Source organism: Poecilia reticulata, chromosome 22 (assembly GCF_904066995.2).
Source record: "Poecilia reticulata chromosome 22, P_reticulata-male-v2, whole genome shotgun sequence".
In the NCBI taxonomy this organism is placed as follows: Eukaryota; Metazoa; Chordata; class Actinopteri; order Cyprinodontiformes; family Poeciliidae; genus Poecilia; species Poecilia reticulata.
Window position 1 is genome coordinate 6,637,949 of NC_088851.1, and position 22,909 is coordinate 6,660,857.

At 40.3% G+C, this 22,909-nt stretch overlaps 2 protein-coding genes across 3 annotated transcripts in view; both read right to left on the reverse strand.

Moving 5' to 3' along the window:
• Positions 1 to 16,066, reverse strand: part of pcnx1 (pecanex 1) — a 40,630-nt gene extending 24,564 nt beyond the window's left edge. For both annotated transcript variants that reach the window (XM_081603077.1, XM_081603076.1), the window contains exons 1-7: positions 15,584 to 16,066; positions 11,128 to 11,342; positions 9,354 to 9,456; positions 7,606 to 7,642; positions 5,602 to 5,667; positions 3,799 to 5,517; positions 328 to 457 (exon numbers count right to left, since the gene is read on the reverse strand). In XM_081603077.1, the coding sequence (XP_081459203.1) occupies positions 328 to 457; positions 3,799 to 5,517; positions 5,602 to 5,667; positions 7,606 to 7,642; positions 9,354 to 9,456; positions 11,128 to 11,342; positions 15,584 to 15,736 (2,423 nt within the window). In that variant the 5' untranslated portion in view covers positions 15,737 to 16,066. The remainder of the gene's footprint in view (positions 1 to 327; positions 458 to 3,798; positions 5,518 to 5,601; positions 5,668 to 7,605; positions 7,643 to 9,353; positions 9,457 to 11,127; positions 11,343 to 15,583) is intronic.
• A 1,284-nt stretch (positions 16,067 to 17,350) lies between these two features.
• On the reverse strand, positions 17,351 to 22,013 carry med6 (mediator complex subunit 6). Its single transcript, XM_008398957.3, has 8 exons — positions 21,796 to 22,013; positions 20,781 to 20,940; positions 20,208 to 20,299; positions 19,999 to 20,081; positions 19,787 to 19,895; positions 18,165 to 18,280; positions 18,036 to 18,063; positions 17,351 to 17,943 (listed from the first exon to the last, which is right to left on the reverse strand). The coding sequence occupies exons 1-8, from the start codon at positions 21,899 to 21,901 to the stop codon at positions 17,813 to 17,815; spliced, it is 825 nt and encodes a 274-aa protein (XP_008397179.1). The 5' UTR covers positions 21,902 to 22,013; the 3' UTR covers positions 17,351 to 17,812.
• Between the last annotated feature and the right edge of the window lie 896 nt (positions 22,014 to 22,909).

Below are 22,909 nucleotides of genomic sequence, written 5' to 3' on the forward strand. Positions count from 1 at the left end.
CAACAACAACAAACAATTCACAGCCAAGTTGATAAATCAAAACATCAGTCCTTGCACCTCTCAGTCTTACAGGATTTAATTCTTGAGTGGTTAAAAGGAAAACTTTAAAACACCAGATGGACATATAAAAGAGTTGGCAAAATAAGGTCAAGCAGGGCAAAGAAAGCGGTAAAGAGATGATGTTTGGTTTGAGGTTCTGGACAACAGAGGAGGCAGAACGATGTCGATGTGAGGACAGGAAGGTGACATGTTCAGACCAGGGAACACAACCATAGAGACACACACACACACACACACACACACCAATCCCGCTCGCGCACGCCGTACCTGAGAGGAGATCCAATGAGCGAGGTGGGAGGGGTGGGGTTGCTTCCTGCGTTGTGCCGCCGCCTCACAGCCTGCCGGCGAAACGTGCTGCGCTCCCGACGGAATATGACCGTCTCCTCACTTCCTGGCGCTGTCGTGGTGAGAGACGTCATCGGTCGGTTAGTCTGGATTTGTTTCCTTTCCCAGAAATTATGCTTTCATGTGTGGCTTAGAAGATTTTTTACCAGCACTTACATATAAACAACAACTGGAAAACTACCAAGGAAATGTTTTCTAATTGACAACAACCCCTTGAAAAGTAAAACCTACTGACCTGATCCTGTAGTAAAGGGCAAAAAAGAATAATCAGTTCCCTCTGCATGAGGGTCAATGTTTGGGGTTTGAGAAGTTGCAACACTGGACCAATTAAGTACACAAGGAGTAATATGTGTATTAGTGACTATTTGTGTACTAACTATGACCATTGTAGATAATAAACAACAAAATTTGTTTCAAAATTTGACACTAGAGTCATATAAAAACGTATTTGTTTTACAGAAATGCTCTTTTATTTTTAAAGGTTTTGTTGGCTCTAGTGGCCTTTATTTGAAAGTAGTTTGACAGGAAAGAGGGTTATGAGAGAAGGGGAAGACATGCGGCAAATGTCACCAAGCTGGGAATTGAACCTTCGACTGCTGGCATGAGGACTAAGGCCTCAGTACATGGGTTGTGCTTTGCCCCTGCGCCACCACAGCACCCCAGAAATGCTCTTTTATGACCAACAAATTCAAAAGGAGGATGCCTGCCTTTTTAGGGCCATTGCTAAAAAGGCAGTGGAGCATTGTCAAGAGAAAAACGAGAGACGCCAGAACCAACATAAAATAAAATATAAATGAAATATACTTTTAAGTAGACTTTTTAAAAATTTATTTGAGAAACTGAATTTTCTGTCATTAGCACTAAACCATTATCATAATTAATGGAAATAATGCTTGAAACATCAACCCGAGTTTCACTTTTTTAGCTAAATTACAGAAATAAAAACAGTTTTTACAATATTCTAGTACTGAGATGGACCTGTAAATCATACCGACTATACATTCGTTAAGGAAATGTCAACAAAGCAAAATTAGAATAAAAGCAGTTAAGATTATTATCAAAAATGAAATGTTTTTAATGTAACAGCTGTAACGACATTAGCAGAGACCTAAATATCTAAAATGATTTTGACTGTGGATGTTAGTGTTACAGCCTGGATGTTGCATCAGTTTCAATGCAGGGTTATCTTATTACATCATTTAGCTCTTACCTTCTTGGCTCAACACTGACTAACATAACACTCTTGTCCCAGAAAATCTGCATGCAGAATGGTCAGATATTTTGACTTCAGATTTTATTCCCCCCCTGTAACCCAGAGCGCTCCTTAAAAGAAAACTATGACTAAGAGAACAAGTGAGACTGTGGTGGATGAGAGGAGAGTTATTACACTGCTGCCATTGAAGGAAAGCCTAATAAAATCCTCCCTGGATACATTACACCCAAGATACTTTTTTTTATAGTCATAAATCCATTAGCAGTAAAAACATAGCTTTTCTAGGCTAGCAAAGCTGGGCTAGACCCAGCCTGTCTCTGTGATTAACAGATTTATTCTTCGGATATCCCAGAACCGACATTTGAAATTTCCAATACATTTTTATAACTGTTATGGTAAGACTTACTCTATGGTTTTATATTCAAAAGCAGGAAGTTGAGCAGGAAAAACACCACTTGGCTTATATTAGCGCACATGAAGTTAGCTTGTCTCAGGGATTTTCCAGTTTTGTTGTTCTGATATCCGAGAGAACAGACGGATTTCTGACACTTAAATAACGTTTAAAGTAAGACTAAATAATTTAGATGAATAAAAACATACTTTATAGTTTCAGAGTGAAACAATAAAATAGCCCTCTTGGCTTATTAGCTAGCTAGTGCTAGCCTTTGCTCAGTGCTTTTCATTGTCCTGAAAAACATTTCTAATGAAATTCCCTCCTAAAGACAATTTAATAGCAGGAGAAATACAGAGGAGTATTGAACTGAAAAATGACTCATCAGTTTTTAGATAATGTTTTTTAATTCATAGTAAATTTAAGTAGCAACAGCGCCTGGATATATGAGTGTAGGTCAGTTTGGAAGAATGCTTTACCAAAAACTTAAGTGCATTAAATACAATAATGAGGCACGTAAAACTTTAATAATATGTTCATTTATGAATAATAATAAAATTCAGCATATTCAGTCACAGTGTCCTTGAGCAAACTGAAAAAATAGCCATGATCTAAATCAAATTCAAAAATAACTTCAAACAGTACAAGAGCAAACAAAAGTCTCATTACTGCATATTATTAACTGTGTGTGTAATATGAATCAAAACAGCAGGAATCAAATTAAATCTTTCTTTAAAAAAATGTACTGAGAAATCATCTGATGATCAGAAATGGTCCATTTTTGACCTGCCTAGGTGTAACTGGGTTGTCCAAACATATCATCCTTCGGTGTGGAGGTTGTTACTTAGAAACGAAGTCTCTATTATCAGCATCAGTTTGATTTTTAAAATAAAATCAGAAGAGGCACAAAAAAAAGTGAAAGAAGTAAAAAATAAAACAAAAAAACTATTGTCTGTGGAAGCATGACAGGTACAAATCCAGGCTGGTGCAACAGAAAGCTAGTCTTTGGCAGGTGCTGTTCATTTTGAACTTTTACGATGCTGTCAACAATAAGATGCGTGGGGAACAGCAACTGCTCTCTCATACACACCGTGTGGCATCACCACTGCTGCAAATACAATACTGCTCGTGGCTGCTAAATCACTTGACAGTTCAGGAAGCTAAGGAGAGTCAGCATCATTTTCAAAAAATTCACAGCCTAATAAAGCAATAGAACAAGATATTTGAAGACCCGAGTAAAACTGTGATATTAATTCACGAGCTTGAATACACAGGGAGGGAACAGCGCTAATGCTCAACACAACCATGCTAATAAGACAGCATCTGTTTGCTCAACCTCAACACAAAGCACACACTGTGCTGTCATACTAACAGTGATCTGCACAGGGAACACTTTGCTTGGGTCAGAATTGCAACTCCATGGAAACTCACCATGGTTACGCTGAATGTGGAAGACCGACAACATCCCGTCTGCAATCACCAGCGCGAGCCGCTGTGAAACCCTCCCAGTGTCTGGAGGGCCTCACTCGCTCCGAGATCAAGTTCATGAACTCTAGATTTATGCTTGTGTTAATAAACTAAAATAGCAAAAGTTGACATAAGCTTTCAACAGGAAGTACGCGCGTAAAGCAGGAACAAACAACCTTAAACATCTCGGGAAATTAGAACTTAAGGAGTTTTAAAGTGAAAAAGAAAAACAAACTAGGCCAAACATAGTAGATAAGTAACAGCATTCTAGGGCGAGCTGCTAAAACAAAGTGGGGATAAAAATGAAGACATTGGTACCAACCTCGAAGTGAAGCTGCAGTTGCATCCTGAGGCTCAGTGAAAGCCGTCTGGTTGGGCAGGCTGTTTCTGGAACGGGTCACCGATTCCAGCTGGGAGGCCCGACCGAGCAGAGACGCAGCGTCCAGGACTTCCCCTTCTTTGGCTTCCAAATCCGACTTGGAGGTGGTGAGGGGCCGGGGCCCAGGCGGCGCTCCTAAGCGGTTGGGGTCGTTAAGGCAAGCGGCGGTGCCACTGTCCAAACTCAACACTCTGGCGTGCGTCTTGGCACTACCAGTGCTGGGCGTGCGGCGGGAAGCCCGACGCTTCCCTCTGGGTCGCACCTCCGCCTCAGACCCTCCTGGATCTTTGACCGCGGAGGAGGAGGGGGAAGTGGCAGCAGCATGCTTGGCTTTCAGGGCCTTGAAGTGACCCTCCGGCGAGTGACAGGAGCGGGAGGTGGTGCTGGACGAGCTGTCCGTGCTTAGATGGTTGGTGGAATGCAGACTGGAGGCACAGCTGAGTTCACTTTGATCACTGGAGTCGTCCTCTCCTCCTCCCGTAAAGACAGCGCTACAGGGTTTAGCTATTCCACGTAAAGCCATGTAGTCCCGGCGTCGGCTGGCATCAAAACTGCTCGCTCTTTTCTTCCCTCCGTGCCGCCGTCCGCGGCGCCCAGTCGACAGAGACAAAGTCCTCTGGACGGCGGCTTCGGGTTTTGGCCGATCGTCGGCTTTTGCCTTGTCCTGCTCAGTCGCGGCTACGCCCGTCGAGCCATCGGCACTGGTCCTGACGCCAGGTTCTTCCGTGCTCTCCCCAGGCTCTGCTTGCTCCTGGGTCACGGAAGAAGCAGAGGCGCCCACAGTCTGCTTAGCAGTCAGCTCATTAGCATGAGGGTTTTTATTGGCCTCCCGAGAGGGAACGTTGCCGAGACCTCGAGAGACCACGGCGCCGAGGCTGGAACTCCTGCTGTCTCCGGGCGAGGGCACGGCCTCTCTGTCCCGTCCGCGCTCATCCCCCGAAAGCGAGAGAAGGCTTTCCACGTGCGTAGAACTGGTTTGTTCACTGTGAAAGCTGCTGACGGTGCTGTTGGTGTCGCGGTCTGTCCCGCTGCAGTAGCTCTCGGTGGAGCCGCTGCTGCGGGTACTCAAGCTCCTCAAGCTGTCCGCGCTTCGCTCTCCTGAGTGAGACTTTCCGCCCCCGACCGAGCCCTTCCTACCAGCACCAACATCAACCTGGTAGAGCCCTGAGCTGCCCTCCCCCGCCTCTCTAGAGGCAGAGCGGACCACTTTGTGCGAGTCTTTGTGCTTGCAGCACTCTTGCCCCGAGGTGGAGGGCACTGCTTGATCCTGCTGGTAAAGCTGCTCTCTGTCGCACAGCGCGGGCCTGTGCGGTCTTGCCGCCTCCAGCTCGCACACCGTGTCGAGGCCGCCTCTCCGGGGCGGAGGATACAGAGCAAAGTCTGGCAGGCAGGGGTCGGGAAAGGCAGAGCCCGACGAGCTGGAGGTCCGAGGCAGACCCCGAGAACGGAGCTCCTTCCTGAAGGCCTGAGACTGCATGGACGCGTGGGAGGCCACCTCCGTGTCACAAGACGAGTGCGACAGGCTGACGTGATAAGCAGCAGAGGTGCACATGTCGCCGGCCTCCCGAGAGAGCTCTGAAGGACACAAGGAGGTGGAAGGCTGCAACGAGGCGAAGGAGTCATTGGGAACGAGGCAGTACATCTTGGTTTCCGACAGCAGGTCTATGAAGGGGATACAGAAGTGAAAACGTTAGACGACGTTTTGAAGAGTGGCTTAAGAACGGCTTGCTTTCAAAGTGTCGTTACCGTGATCGTGACTGCAGCTCCCGATGAGAGTCAAGCTGATGTCGTCCGAAACCTTTCCCATGTCTCCTGCGATGACAGATTAAAAGCAATGAGGAGCTGACAGATTTAATTAATGTAATCGTTGTATTAACCGACTGGTGAACAGGAACCATGCCCTGGTACTTGGAGCAACACTCTTCAGTGAGGACACCGTTACTGAGACAAAACGTCTCAAAGCTAACTTTTTCAGTAACAGCAAGTTTTTCTAGATGAAGTCCAAGAGACGTAATTAGCTTTTTAAAAAAGAAAACTTTTTTAAAACAATTTTGAGACATGTCTGTGGTTAATTCGGGCTGTGAAAGAGTGTGAGCTTTTCATCAGATAACAGGAAGTCCGAATGTGCTACAGGAAAGTTGCTGTGTTTCATCTCTTTTTTTTTTCTTTATGTACAGCCTCTGTCTGTCGTGGAATTTGTCAAATTTGGAAATATTTACATTCTTTCCAAAATCTTAGAGTAAGACACAAACACAGAAAGTACTGTTTTTGTTAGCTAACCGCACAAGTTGCTCATTTAAGATTCAAAGAAGAATAGTAAAACCCTGCAGTTGCTCTCTCTACCTCGCTCTCACACAGTGTGGCATCACCTCTGCATCTTATATGAATAATTAGTAGCGGTTCACAGTAGGAAGTTAATAAATCAACATTGTTTATCTTATGTTATTGTTCCCAAACATGAAAGCAATGCTCCACAGTTTAAGGCTTTGAAGAAGACTGGAAATCAGCCAAATCATTCTGATGGGTGCATCTTCAACAATCACTAGTCCTTGGACTCAACATGCAGCAGACCTCTAAAGAGAATATTAATGAAGAAAACTGCTAGCCTAGCCTCATACCACGAATGTCTAACAAAACACTGTAGATTTGCTTTTGCAACAGTCAAAACAAGCAGCTCTCAATGTATTCCTGGAATACCAGCATGGCTGTTATAGGAAACTTCCCTCCAGAGAACCAAATGTTCAGACTCTGCAATGGGTTTTTCCCCCCCCCTCAAACAAAGACGCCATGAACACTTCGGAGGTGATGAAATGAGAGAATAGGGAAGTAAAGGATGATACACCGAAGGCAAAAACCTGAAAGCCTAATTCACAAACCGCCGGCTAATTAGGATGACTCACTGAAAAACTCGGTGAAAACCCCACTTCAACCTGACAGCGTAATGGACCCAAAGCAAGCAAAGCTAAAAGTTGATTTACTCTCTACGTCGGATTCCAATAAAGCCTTACCGGAGAACGCCTCCCATGCTAAGTATTACAGTGAATCTTTTCAGAAACCGTAGCGGTCTGCCTAAGGCTGGCTCGTCCTGGTTTGACTGCCGAGGTCAAAGCAGTGCTGAGTCAGGGTACATCTCCTGGACAGCAGGGAGATCACGGTCAAGGATGTGGGTGGGCAACCCATAATGAGACGATTGTAAAACCAGGCATCTAGCAGCTCTGCACTCTTGTAGCAAGTTCTTTTTTTTTTTTACTTTCACGTATATGGAGTTACACAGGTACGAAACAAGTGATCAAGAGAAAACAAAGTCAAACACAAAGAAAGAAAAGGAGTACGTGTTGGAGGAAGGATGTAACATTTATACAATGGGATCTGGAACTGAAACCAGCGTATGAAAATACTAAAACAAAACAAAAAGAAAATGATCTAATTTCTTTTACCCTACTTATCTAGACCTGGAGAATACTGAAATTAAGTGCCAGGCTGCATAACAACCCTGCAGGAAGTTTTAAATCAGATCCTCCTGCCCTGTACCAGTAAACTGAAGACAGATTGTCTGCAACAAGATGATGATCTGAAACCGACGTCCGAAATCCACACAAACACGATTCACGAGACCTAATGTAAAATCGACCTTCGATGAAAAGCGGATCTACTTCAAGGCACTTTTAGAGCATCCTCAATAAGGCCAATGAATGTAGTTCAAAGTACAGTGTGTTATTATGCAACAAGGTGAAGTGTTGTTCCGTTTACCTTTGACACCCATCGCTCTCCCGTGCGCTGACATGATCTGAGACGAAGGGGGAAGGAAAAAGAAAACAAAGATTGTTACTGGAAACTAGACTGATCTGCAAAAGACAATTCCTTTCGTTAAACTAAATGGCAGCCATATTGGATCTTGAGGTCAGAGTTGTAAACTTACAAATAAACCTTTGATGTGTTGAGCAGCAATTACGAAATGGAGCTGATTTTTTTTATTCATTTATTTTTTTTCGATTCCTGTATTAATCGAGTTTAAACGGACGGGCAGCGTCACAGCCATCGCCTCCCCATCTCTGACTGACCTAAATGACTGACTAATCCTTCCCACCTTTTATCAGCTTCAGATTATTTTGCATCTGGAAGAGGGAAGTCAGAGCTCATTTGCTTTTATGCTTTGGCAATAACAGAGAGCAATTATCATTCGCTTAGGAAGGGAAAAGCAAATAACGCTCTATCAGTGCTAATGCATAATGTTTTATATCCCTATGAGGAAATGTGTTTTATTGGTGTTTTTTTTTTTTTTTGCTACTATGAAGTTGGAAACCTTTCTACAAAACTTTTTAATATTAGTCAAAGGCATAGATATTTGTAAAAACTTTTTTTTTTTTGCTTATATGAAGCTTATACGTAACAAATGTCTCATCTACCACCTGCCAGCTGGTTGCTTAGTTATGCTGGTTGAAAGCATGACTCTCCAACCAAAGTGGAGCAAAATGAAAGTGTTTTAAATTAAAAACTGCTGTGAAAAGAATCGTTTGTTTCTCCCGTAAGGGATGGGCTCAAATGGGATAATTTGAGCTCAGTTCGTCAGAACAATATTTACATCCCTGGGGTGGTGCAGCGAAACCCAAAAGGGGCAAACTAATTACATTTTGCATGACATGCTTTAATTGTACTATAAATCCAAAGTTACAAATTATGATTAGGTGAAGGCTGGCATATGATGCTTATTGTTAATATTTTGATTCTGATACGTCCAGTGAATTCATGGAGGTGCACTGATAAATCGGCCCCGATTTCCTTCCTTTCCTTTTCCTATTTTCAAATCTGATGAATCTCTCATTTTCTGTTCAAGAAACCATACCTGTATCAAATAGCAGAGTGATATTCCCATTTTTCTAATAATATTCGGCTGAATATACTAACCAATACTAAACCTCAGATATCTGTATCAGTATCGGAAGCAAAAAAAAAGAAAGTGAATCGGTGGATCCCCATTCCTGACTTTAAATCGTTACAAGTTACTAATATAACATTTTACTGTGTATCTTTTGGCTATGTTCCCACAATAAAGTTATACACAACAAATTCTATTTTTATCTATGAATTTTAAATAAGAAAAAAATATATATATATCTTTAGTTTTAACATGCATTCTTGCAAGAAAAAACCTGCTAAACGCTGCGTAGTATTATTTTAAAAATCAATCAAGTATCATGTTTATGCCTCTAGAAATATAAATAAGTGTTTATGCTCAAAAGATAAATAATAATAAGAGATTAAAACCTGTCGATGTTCAATTTGAGACTGGATCTCTCCTCAGTCTGAGCTCGAGAAATTAAAACTGGGAAACAGTTGTAACTCACAAGATGGCTTCCCTTCGCTCGATTAAAAGAGACGAAGATTCAAGTCTCAAACCAAGAGTCCAAGTCAAATCTCAAGTCTTTTAACTTTGTGTCTCAAAGTCAAACTAATCTTGTTAATAGTTACATGTACAAGGGATCAGCTGGTTTGTTTACCTGATTAGATTCCATCCCAATGTAGGAATTTCTTGAGCTGCAGTCCACCGGCGGAGTCTCCTGTCGGATGAAATCTGTCATCTCTATGCCCCCTCCAGGGTCCCTTTGCGAAACACAAACCCACGCAGATGAATTGGAAACACTTTCCTGGAGGCCCCATAATTATTCTCAACATTTTATTTTTGCGTCCTTCACATTAATCAGAGCTACATACTGGAAGTTTTCTTTGGATTCTGAAATTTGATGATAAAAAAGAGGGGTTGGGGTGGTGGGGGGGGAGGAAATGCATTCATCCAGATTTTCTCCAGGTTTATATTTAGCCCAGACATGCTTACTTAACCAGCTGGTATGTTGAAACAGAAAATCCCTCAAAGGGTATAAATCATTTCCATATGCCAAAAAAAAAAGAAAAAAGTTTCCATAACAGGTCAAACCAGACAAAAATGAAAAAAATAAATAAAACTCAAACAAAATGACAAAAATAGTGCAAAACAGGCAGGAGCTCTTGTTGGTAGCATCAGTGTAAACTGAAACAATATGGAATGTTGTTGCAGATGTTGCGGGCAAAGCTGCAACTGCGAATGTCCCTGCAGTCGAGGACCGTCATGCACCCCGTAGCTTTTCCCCTGCGTCCTAAAAGCGCTCCCCTTTGGGAATGTGAACATGAGTCATTCCTGCAACTCCTGGGCACCAAAAACCTTACCGGCCACCTTTCATTTCCACCAGAGTGAGAAATGAGCACCTCAATAAAAAAAAATTTAAAAACTAACTATAAACCAAGTGTTCAGAAGGATAGGTTAACGCCGAGCCTCTCTATAAACACTTCATTAAAGACTTCATTAGCACCTTCACATGTTTCGGGATAGAATGAAATCCATACATTGTCCTGGAAAAGTATTTGTACACTCACTTACTAATAAAATTGGAATAAACATTGTGTGGATTTATCAATATTTTGCAAAAAAACAAAACACTTTGGTGCCATCACAGCTTCACATTTTGCAGCGTAAAAAAACTAACTTTAATGTATTTTATGCAACAGACAAACACGAAACAGAACCTAATAAGACAGACTCACAGTACTTACTGTCCCTTTAATAACTTCTCAGAAACAAACACACACCTGTAGTATTTGTTAAAGTTTCATAAGTTTTATATTAAATAAATCAATTTTGAAATTTGTTGTTTTCTCTTTTTTTGGCCTGATTGTTATTATGTTATTTTCAGTTTGGTCTTTAAAGTACCAAAATTTCCCCACAATGTTATGTTTTTGTGGATGATGCAATTTTTTAAATATCAAACGATTCATGTTTTGATCAGTTATACTTGAATAACATTATATTACCAACTTTTTTATTCTTACTTCCTACCATTTTTTTTTACTTTTACTTAAATAAAAACATGCTGCTAGTCTTACTTGAGTACAATTTTTGGCTACTCCACCCACCTCTGTTACACGTGAATGCATCCTAATCTCACAGCGCGGTTTCATATTTTTCTTCCTATTTATCCATTTTTATGTTTTCTTATTGATCTTTCCTTTAGTATGGAACTCCCTGGCATTAAAATAAAAATCCTGACATATAAAACTGCAGCTAACGCCTGACTCAGCGATTCTGCTCCGGTCGTCTCACTGTCTAGTAGCAGACTAATGACCTCAGCCATCCCCCGCTCCACGTGACCCTCTGCTATCATCGATAAACGTCTCGTGAGCCACGCTCTTACGCAGAGCGGTCACTCATCCGGTTTCTCGTATCGGGACCGGTCAGCTCACCCCGGGCCGTTGCTGTCCTCCCGACGGGTGACGCTGCCATCGTTAGCGCCCTCCGTTCCCCCTCTGCGGCACTGGTTCTCCTTGGCCTGGTGCTCCACGACCTCGCCCTCGTCCAGGGCATAGTGGAGGCGGTAGTTTACCATCTTTAGCAGCAGGAATATGGCGGCAATCACACCGCAGTAGATCCCGACTATAACCATCGTTGGCGGCAGGGCCTAAAGCCGGGAGAAGGGAGAGGAAGTTCAGCCGTGTAAGGTGCATTGCTGGCAGAGATTACGGTAACGTAATTCAAAGTGGTTTACAGGAAGAAAAAGCTTCACGTGAGAAATAATCCCACAAATAAAAGTTACGATATGGACTTAAAGTTTTATCCCAATATATTGTGATAACGATAAAAGTGACGATAATAACCAGTTATTACTTCTTTTTTAGGTAACTGTGGGTGTGACTGTGTCCCAGCAATTAAAGTCCCACAAACACAAATTCAGTTCAAATTTAAAAGTACTTTATTGATCCCAAAGGGAAATTAAATGTTGTAACTCATATTAATTCAGATATAAAGAGTTATTGTAGATGGTGATGGCTGGAAAAGATCTTGGCAGGAAAGATCTCTTGTAGCGGTCTGTGTTACAGTGAATCTGAAGAAGCCTCTGACTGAAGACACTGTTTTCCCGAGTCAGTATCGTGAAAAGACGTACTGCTCTAGAAAAATTTTCACATTTGTAATAAGCTTCGTTAGGACACCAGTCACAATAAGAAATGTGATTTGTATGACTAAACTGCACATGCTAACTGCATTTAATCATATTTTCACATTTATTGATTCTTATCAATGCCCTAATTGAACAAACAGTGGAAAAAAATGGTAAAATCTACCATCTAGACAATATGGACAGTTTTTTAAAACATCAGTATTTGGAACTTATCGTGACAATAAAACAAAATTCTTATCAAGATAAGCAGAGCTGAATATACTTATCATTAGTCGATGTTTAAATTAGCTATGAAACAAAAGCAGAAACCGATTAACACTTTTACATTTTTTGTTTATTTATTTCAGCTCCAGACTCCAGATAGCCAGAGCTATGAGTAGCTCACATACTCTAGTACAGGTAGTGCTGTTTATATGGAGCTAAATTGGGGCCATAAAGTATGTTCAGAATTAAAAAAAAAAAAAAAAAAAAGATTTGAAACTGAAGAAAATGAAACTAAAAATAAGGATTTGAAACTGTGAAAAAAATGTATTGAAACTGAAAGAAATAAAAATGTTCCAAACAAATTTTGCGATTCAAGGTTTTTTTTTCTTCAGTTACGTTTTGCCCTCTTGTAGCGTTGGGTGCCTCAGGTGTGGAATCATGACTGACAGCTCACCATAACAGCTGGACTACATATTGACAACTGTTTCATTCAGGTACCATGGGAACTGGAAATGTCTTTAAAGCATCATTTTATGTGATTGATTTTGAAAAAAAAAGCCCCTTTTATTTGCAGCGCGGAAAGTGACCCACATTCCCTAAAAGTTACCTGACCACCAGCTGCCGTATCTGGCTCTTCAAGACCCTCTTCCTGCATGCATTTTCAAGTCAACACAAACAACAGCAGGACTATATAAAACACAGCGCTGACCAACACATTTCCACTCCAGGAATAGAACTGAAACTGCAAACCAGCCTTAGGGGTCAGTAAGTCACTCTCTGACCTGGGTGGAGCTACAGATTAGTATTTATTTATTTTTTTAAATCAATTATCCATATGACCCCTTAGTTTTTGTTACACATCCGCATTAGAAAATCCAATTCTTTATTTGTGTGTGAGTTTGAGATCTTAATGCGACACTTCCGTCACATTAAACCCAGTTTGGATCTCCTGGTTGGTCTAATTTTATTGCTGCAGAATAACCTCACGTTGAAAATCTGAGTGCATTTACTCACTTAGGTAAAAACTAAACTAAACAAACAAAACCCCCAAGATACCATCCATCCATCCATCCATCCATCCATCCATCCATCCATCCATCCATCCATCCATCCATCCATCCATCCATCCATCCATCCATCCATCCATCCATCCATCCATCCATCCATCCATCCATCCATCCATCCATCCATCCATCCATCCATCCATTTTCTTCCGCTTATCCAGGGTCGGGTCGCGAGGGCAGCAGCTTCAGAAGGGAGGCCCAGACTTCCCTCTCCCCAGCTACTTCTTCCAGCTCCTCCGGTGGAACCCCAAGGCGTTCCCAGGCCAGCCGAGAGACATAGTCCCTATAGCGTGTCCTGGGTCTTCCCCGAGGCCTCCTCCCAGTGGGACGTGCCTCAACAGGGAGGCGTCCAGGAGGCATCCTGACCAGATGCCCGAGCCACCTCAACTGGCTCCTCTTGACGTGGAGGAGCAGCGGCTCTACTCTGAGTCCCTCCTGGATGACCGAGCTTCTCACCCTATGTCTAAGGGAGAGCCCAGCAACCCATTTCGGCCGCTTGTATCCGTGATCTCATTCTTTCGGTCATGACCCAAAACTCATGACCATAGATGAGGGTGGGAACGTAGATCAACCAGTAAATCGAGAGCTTCGCTTTTTGACTCAGCCCTCTCTTCACTACAGACCGGTACAGCGCCCGCTTCACGGCAGACGCTGCCCCAATCCGCCTGTCGATCTCCCACTCCCTTCTTCCCTCATTCGTGAACAAGATCCCCAGATACTTAAACTCCTCCACTTGAGGAAGGACGACCCCCCCCCTAACCCGGAGAAGGCACTCTACCCCCAAAATATGTCCTCCAGATATTGCGTCTTTTAAACCAAAATTAACCAAAATTGGATCAAAATTTACGATGACCCATTTAGATTTTACTCGTAGAGTTCAGCAGATTTATATTCAAAATCTTCTGGTATTTCAAAGACATCGTGATCTTATGCACTCAGAGAAGGTTGCCAGGAAATTTGGAAGAAAAACAAGCCCACAGCATCACAGATCCTCCGCCAAACTTAACAGTCTGTGTTTTAGATCAAGTCTACCTGCAGTGCTATTTTCTGACATAGACATCCATGAAAGATGGCCGATTTGGTGTCCCGTACATTAAAGTCTCATTATAACAGAATCATAGATCCTCTACCGTACACTGGAAAGGGGGTGTTTTATAGAATAGAGCCATCTTTATTTTCATGCCACAAGCCCATTCCTGGTCTCCTACAATGTAATAACATGGTTTCAGTTAAAGTCTATGCACAGTTAACTCCACATGTTTAAGTTTGTGCTGGTGGGATACTTTTTTTTTCTTGACATTGGTCCCCAACAATTGGTTGGAAGCTTCATAGCATCTAATAGTTGTTAGATCACTAGTCTCCAAAAAGTCTCAAATGCCGATTTCAATTAAGGGGATACTTTTTTTTTAGTCTGGAAAATCGCTCAATATAGAGACAAAGTTGCTAAGTTGTTGTGGGGTGACGATTGTTATGTTCTTGCGTGCAGGCATGACGTGGTGGGCGGGTCTGTCAGTCAAACTTCTATGAAAGCGAACCAAAGAGGACAGTCAGTGATATTCAGACGTTTTCCGAGGTAGATAAGATCGGTTTCACGTATCGCCCAAAATTATGGGAATCGGTGCCGATTTATCGGATGGTCGATTTGTCCTGCAACCCTAGAACCCTAGTTGTTATGGAAAAATGCCGCAAACCTTGGAGATACTTCTCTAAACAAAAAGTCCAAAATTTAAAAAAATAAAACGAAAAAAGTGCTTCAGTTACATTAAATTTAAGTTGTGCCATAAGGGACTTTGAATAATATCTAATCCCTAAAATTGGATTTTTTTTATAACCCCACAGATTAAATGTACTCAACTAAAGGCTAAATATTTCCCCAAAATTCCCCCGTGTAATAATGTTGCTGTAATAACAGCTGCATTTGTTTATAAAGAATTTATTATTGTGTCCATCAGCTGCCCTCCTGCAGTAAACAGCTGGCTGCTTCTGAAATTGATCAGGAACCAAACCACTACTAAGGAAAACAAACAGAGTGCGGGGGATAAATTCAATGATTACAGCCGGTAATTGATTAATCAACTGCTTTGTTTTGTTTTTAATCGTTTTTTCAACACTGAATTTCAACAAAAGAGCTTCTCCTGACCTAATCTAGTTTTTGGGACAGTGCATTTTGCGGGATTGCTCACAGCATTCCCTGCCACTAAGTAACTATGAACTGGTCAGGTTTTTTTTTTTTTTTTTACGGGAACAACCAAGTGCAGTTTATGTGTGCCGCGAAGTAAAACTGGTATAAAGGTTACATTGTATTTGCTCTAGATAATAGACAGAGAGCCGACCGTGGGGATCCTTTAACAGCTAACCTAACGGACACTTTAGCTCGGTAACTTGCGCTCTAAAACGGTACCAGGAGAGAAAAAAAAATTAAACACCTAAAAATGAGGCTGAAATTAAAGTATGGAGTCATACCAAACCACTCACCATGTACAGCGTGAAGGGGAAACATAGCAGAAACAGCCAGATGTAGAGATGCAAAGCGTTGACGAATGTGTTCTGATCGGGGTCGTAGTACCATCCGCCTGTGACTGAAGCCCAGACCCCCTGCCTCAGGATCTGGAGAGTCTGCGACCCCATGTTGTTCGATACCCTCCCTCCGAATAATCCGGGCGAAACCGACCAACGGAACAACCGGGCTGACACGCTGGCTACTCGTCGCTCAACATGACAAACGGTGCTCTGTTTTCAGCCAGTGGCCTGAAAAATCCCCTCTGCAGCCATCTTCTCTGATGCTAGCCCGGTCCGGCCAGCTGGGGCACTGTTTCGGTCCTCCACGCCCTGCAGGGAAAGGCTCTTCTTCGTGGCCATCCGTGCGCAGGCGCCGTGAAAGCACATTTGGGAGCGCTATGGGATAGAAATAGGAGAGGAAGACCGCGTTGGATTCGTCGACCGAATCTGAAACGACACGTCAGTACGTCCGCCATATTGTAAGTGGCAAATTAATTTTAAAAATCAATGGAAGTCTACTTGGGAACGGTGTTTTTAGAATAAAAGAAGCACTACTAAAAATTGTGTTTCATATTGATTAATCATATATCATGCAAATTAATATATGGTAATTTTATAAGTAGAAAAATTCAAAAGAGTCCGCTGTTCAAAATAAGCTCGAGCAATCCATATGACCCACAGTGCGCTTAAAATCCATGTCAACATCTCCTAATTTACCCCCGGAAATATCCATCCATCCATCCATTTTCTTACACCCTTGTCCCTTAGTGGGGTCGGGAGGCCCCCCGGAAATATACCAAAGTATTTTAGTAAATTCAAATTTAGTTTCTAAGAATTAAAACGTATTCATTTCGGGATTTTTTTTTTTTTACTAAGTTTTATTTAAGGGTGAATGTGAAAATAATATCATATATTACATCTTCTTTTTCAAATTTCCATTATTTTAGTAGTAGCTTAACATATAGCAGTAATGAAATTACAGTTAACTATATATTAAATATGTAGTCAATATTATATGATAATGTATTACACATTATTGTACAATAATGTATTTGTTATATATAATAAATGTTTATTAAGGCATTTATTATAGAAACATAATAAATGTATTATTACTATTTAGATCTGCTTGTTAAAAATACAGTGGCGAAGTGTCCAATCTCTGTCCGTTGTATTTTCATCTACAAGCCTCTAGAGCTCGTGACCTACAAACCTTAAAACATTGCCACTTACAATATGGACGCCGTTGACACGCATGTAACTTCTGTTCTTATATATCTATGAGCGTCACGGGAAAAATAATGGGAAGATGGAAAAATAATCAAGAAAATATGTACATTTCTTAAGATATTGGAAAAATAAATATCGTATCTTTTTAGTAATAATGCTCCATTTTAATGTCTAGCAATGTTTTAAAACAACATATTTAAATCAAATTACTATTGTTGAAGGCAGACAGCAGAAAGGCTCAATGGCACGATAGAGACATCTAGCGGTGATTTTTTAAAATTCAAACTTTTTTGATGGGTGCTAAAATTGTTCTACTTCAACACATTTTCGTTGAAATAAATAAAATAGAAAACCATTTATCCTCAAACCCTTTCTATGCTTTACTCATAAGCAACTTTTAATCTGAAAAAGCGTAACATGCAGTTGACAAGGAAGCAGTAAAGTGTTGTGGTGTGTTTATGGTAATAGAAAACTACAACTCATCAAAACTTATCAAATGAAGAAACAAATGTATACATTCACTCAATAATTTTATTACAAAATAAAGTAAGCGTGGTGTTTTTTTTAGAAACAGCTGGAAGTGAGCAGGCTCTGAAACTGTCCTTTGAAATCAATACAACGACAACAGCAAAAACGTGTGCAGACATTAAAAAGTCAGCTAGCAATAATACGTGAGCATTTAACAAACTTAATCGAAACTTAACTCTGCGTATCGTCAAAAAAAATAAATAACGATCCTACTGACGTAACCCGGGTCGGCCATGTTTTCAGTCCAGCTGCCCTGAAACGCACTTAGCTCTAAGCTTCTCCTCTAAGTCTACAAAAAGAGATGGATACCCTTTTGTCCAAGTTTAGTAAAAAAAAAACAGCAGAGAAGTAGACAAGGTTGCATTTTTGGGGGAGGCACAACGACTCCCAGAGGGCAGCTGTTCTCTCAGTTAAGGAAGTGGAATACAATGTTGCTCCGTTTTCCCGTTACTGCAGCCTCGCCCTCTTCTCAGGCGGAGGTTTGCTCGGCGGAGCCGGTGCTGACGACTTGGTGGCCGGCTCCCGCTCCTCTTGTTTCGCAGCTTCTGTGGGAGGTTCAGGCTCCTTCTTTACCTCAACTGAAACAGAGGTTGTAGTCGATTAATATGAAGAATTCGCCTGAACGTACACATTTTCAGATTCAAAATTTTACGTCTACAGTATATGATACCTGGAATTGGTTTGTCGCCAGGCTTAGGCTGAAATCAGAGACAGAAAACACATTTGACAATCATTTGCGAGATGTTTGGTTTCAATAAAAACTCTATTATGAATAATCGTGTAGAAATACTATATGCACCTGGTAAAAAGTTGGTGGAAACTTTGATCGGAGGTCCAGAAGCAGTGTGTCAACGCGATGCCTCTGAAACAGAGAACTAGGCTCCTCTTTCTTCTTGGATTTAGGCTTTGTTTTCTCTGTAACAAGCGACAAAGTTAGTCATGAAACCTTTGAGAAAGACGGAGAAACTAGAAAGTAATGTGGGAAATGTTTTTGGATGTGGATGGTTGAATAGTTCTGACGCATACAGGGCTTTGCAAAAAGTATTCACACCCATTCAGATTTTCTGAATTTATGCTATCTTACTAAAATTGCGTTTCCAAATCTCAGTGGAAAATTGTTCAATAAAACGCAAAAAAAAAAGGAAAAGGAAAAAAGTGTGTTGTCTCTTAAAGAGGGATTTCACATTTTAAGCATTTTGTATTAGACATATGTTCTTTGATCGACAAGTTTTGTTTTAAACCTCCGTTGGTGGAAGCAGTGAAATTTAGCGCCACGGCCTCTAGTTAAACATTAATTGTTGGTGTGTTGTTTTTATTGTGACTTGCGGTAAAATTTATTACACACTGGGTCACGAATAAAGATTTGAAGCTACAACATGCAGGACTGTGGACCCGGTGCTTTAGATCGCAGCATATTTAAAAACAGCCCAGTCAAAGTCGAGACCTAACAGCAAATCTGTGATTAGGCTTGAAAGTGGATATTTACAGACACTCTCCATCCAATTCGGCATAGAAGGAGCAAATCTTTGAAGAATAATAGGCCCACATTTCAGTCTTGACATGTTACAAAATTGGCAGAGACAAACTAAAACGCCTGGAGATATATTTACTGCAAAAGGTCACTTTGTAAAGTGTCAACTCAGGCAGGCTAAAAGCTTCCTCAAGTCGACAAATCCCAATAAAATCCACTGAAGTTGGCGGTTGTAACAAGACGAAATGTAAACAAAAAAAAGAAATAAAATAAAAGAGTGGCATGTTGGGATACACTGATCCAATTTTTTCACTTCCAATACCGATAAAGATATCTGAAATTTAGTATCGGTTGATACCGATTTCATACAATGACTTAAAACTTTTTTTATTTATTTATTTTTTTACACAGACATAAATGTACTGAATTACAATTTTTTTTATAACTCGCCAGTACATCACATTTAAATACACCAATAGCTTCACTAAGTTTGGTCGAACATATAAAAATAACTTTCATTTATTCAGTCAGTGCAATTAGGAGTACAATAGTCAATGTAAAATAAATAAACTGAAACAGACAAAAACAATTGGCTCACTACCTTGATCAAAAATGTAATAAATAAACTGAAACAAACTTTCTTTCAAATAGGTCAGAAAGTACAATTAGGAACTCTAAATATAAGTTGTAAAATAAATGATAAAGCATGACGCCACTCAGAGCACAAAGCATAGAATTAGACTGAATAGATGTTGCTTTATGGATCGGGCACATTGTCATCCATAACTGATCTAGAGTTTATTTTTTTCCAATATCGGGACCAACACAGATATCAATCTTGGATCGGTGCATCACTAAAGGTAGCAACACTTTCACAAAGGGGCTGCATATTTCAGTTATTATCAACCAACCACAGTTTGGGAACATAAGTTAAAAAAAAAAGATCCAACCTCTTTCCTCCTGATCCTTGAAGTGCCACCAGTATCCTTTAGAGGGGTGATAGCGGCAGTACGACATGGCCTCGTCGAAAGCCGACTGGATTCCATGGACTGCAGAAAGCTAAACCAGTATAGAATAAATACCAAGAAGACAAAAGCTTTAAAAAAATCCAGCATGTTAGCACACCAAAAGACTAACAGCAGTTATAATTAACCAGACTTACCACTCTGGAGCTGATAACCGTCCCCAGGTCTGGAGCCTGATACACCACTCCCGCTATGATGTAATAGTCAGCCAAAGGAATTACTAGAAAATATTAGACAGAGATTTTTACATGTAGAAGGATGGAAAAATCTTAGTACCAATGTTTCAAATATAAAGTTCAAGCACTGGCTACAACGCAGCGGTGGTGTGGTGTGTATCCCCGCTCACCTTGTGTTGGAGACTGCCGCTGCTGCTTACGGATGATGTAGAGAATTGGTTCCTGAGCGTGAAGGAGAATGTACTCCACTCCCACCATCTGACTGGAAATAAAAACAACATGGAGGGAAAACAGCTTTCAGTATCACCCTCACTTTGAGGACAAACTTCAGGTTTTGTTTTGGGGGTTCTTTTAACACGTGGCTATAGCCGGTATTCTGACAAAACAATCAGATGATCGATAAGCCGCACCGTGATTAGGCATGCGCAAATTACAACTACCGCGGTTGTAGAGGTTACAGTTTTTTAAACATTTTCCTTCATAATGTAAAACTTAAAAAAGTAAAAAACAAAAATAAAGAGAGAGAGAGAGAGAGAGAGAGAAAGCAGCAGAGTTAATATGGGAGGAAGCTAAACACAAGTTAATAAGCAGGACTCAGGAAACCTTAGAGATTTTCAGTTTCTTTGTCAGACCCAGTTCCAATTCTGTGCATCGATTTCAGTTTACTGTTATGCTTTTGGCACATCTAAGAAGAAGAAAAAAATCAACACAAAAATAAGCATAGTCATAAAATCTAAACTTACTTGAGGTGCTCCAGAGTGAGCCGCTGCATCTTCACGATCTCGTTGTTGCAGGTTCTGTCATAGAACGGGTTGCTCCTCTCGGAGAAGTAGTCCAGAACATTCCCGGGATTGAGAATCGGCACCCAGCCGCTGTCCACCCACGATATGCCCAGGAGGTTGTCTGCAAAGTTACCATGGAAACACAACATGCAATAAACTACTGAAACAAGCTTCACTGGCAAGTAACCAATGGGCAGTATTGTTACATTTCACGCTTCTCCCGTTTTTAAAATCCTAAAAATGTTTTAACAGGCAGTTTTGTTATAGTCATGTTCAATAAATTATACACTAACACAATACTGAAACTGGCTTCTAATTAATAAGCGTGGTAGAAAACTATTTTACTTTTTTTTTTTTTAGCACTGGTTCTACTTTACAACTGTCAATCAGGACGGAAGCTTTAAGCAAACATTGTCATATTTAATATCTTTATCCTGTTTGCAAAAATATATGTACAGCTATGTTCTTTTTTTCTATTTCAATTTTCCCCTCATCACACCATAGTTTTAAAACAGTTCAAAAATACTGACATGTAAGCCTATTATGTGCAAGCAAAACGTAATAAGAATTTTCTATTTATCTACAATCCAACACTATCGAAAAAGCTGGAATTTGTTTATAGATATAAGTGGCAATGAATACCTCATTTTAATTCCCTGCCATTTGACACACGAATACACCAGAAATAATAAGTTAAAGAAGCTGAATTCTTAAGAGCAAAAAAAAAACAAAAAACTATTACTACATTGTAAAAGAAATGAAGTCTGAAACCAAACGACATAAGAACACCGGGGCTATCAAAGCTAGCTGGCATGCTAACGTTACCTTACAGCGTTACTAAATGCCTTTAAAACACACCAACTCTAAATTCAAGCTTTATTCCATTCGTTTCACATTAGACTCGGTTAATTAAAATGATTAAAACTTAAATAAACAAGATAACGCGTTCCACATAGCAATACAACAATTAGCCTACCTCTGAAATCGACCGACGCCATGATAGTAAACAAATGGTCTCTTAATAATTGCGTCTTTGCTGTCCGTCGTGTCGCAGCTTGATGACGCAACCCATTGGAAGTCATTACTGCTCAATACTCATTTAAAATATACGTTTTCCTTCCATAATATCACTTGAGTCAAATCTTTTACGTGCTACTTTGTTGTATTTTTCAGTAGTATGCCTTTGCAGCAAACGTCTGTTTATGTTTCACATTTTTATATTTTAGTACCATCAAGATACAATAAACTTTTTCAAGTTATGTTAAAAATACTGACAGGTAGAAGGGCAAATTTTAATTTTCTATTTAGAAACACATTAATCTTGCTGTGAAGGAAATATTTAATGCATTGTTTTGTCAGTTTAAAAAAATCATTTATGTTTTGATGTTTTAGATTAACCTGCCAGGAAATGAGATGTAAATTATAACTGATTTTTACAATGGAACTTGAAGTTTCAAAGAAGAATTTTTTGCTCAATTAGGAACAAGAAGAGCCAAAAGACAACTTGTCCAGTCAACACAAGCAGCTATTAAAGATTTAGGCAGAATATCATTTCATATGCCACCCCCTGTCCATCACCCTCCCCTTCTTGTACTGAATTTGGGTCATGATTCAAATATTCCACTGAGAAATGGAGATCTTATTCAAGAAGCTGATTCATCACCACTTCTCACTGATTCTTAATAGATGAACTCATGTGTATTAGCAGTTAATACTCCTCTATATTTTGCTGTGTTTGTTCAGAAATAGCTCTTCAGTAAAGTATTAAAGCATATATGTGTATTTCATGTATTATTGATAAACTGCCAACGTTAAACTTTGTGTCATAAAGGTGTTAGCATTTTCTACAGCTGTTATGACCAGTCACTTTAATACACTTTTATACACTTTATTATTTATTATATTTATGTGTAGAATAAAAATCAGATCAAGGCTGATGACGTGTGCTTTAATGCATTAACAGGGATGATTTTTTTTATTGAGGTCTTATTTAATTTCTTTTTTTATTATTCAGTTTTTTGTCCAGATTTCGTTTGAAGAATTTGCCAAAAATATATATATTTTCTAATTTGTCCACAGAAAAAAAAGTG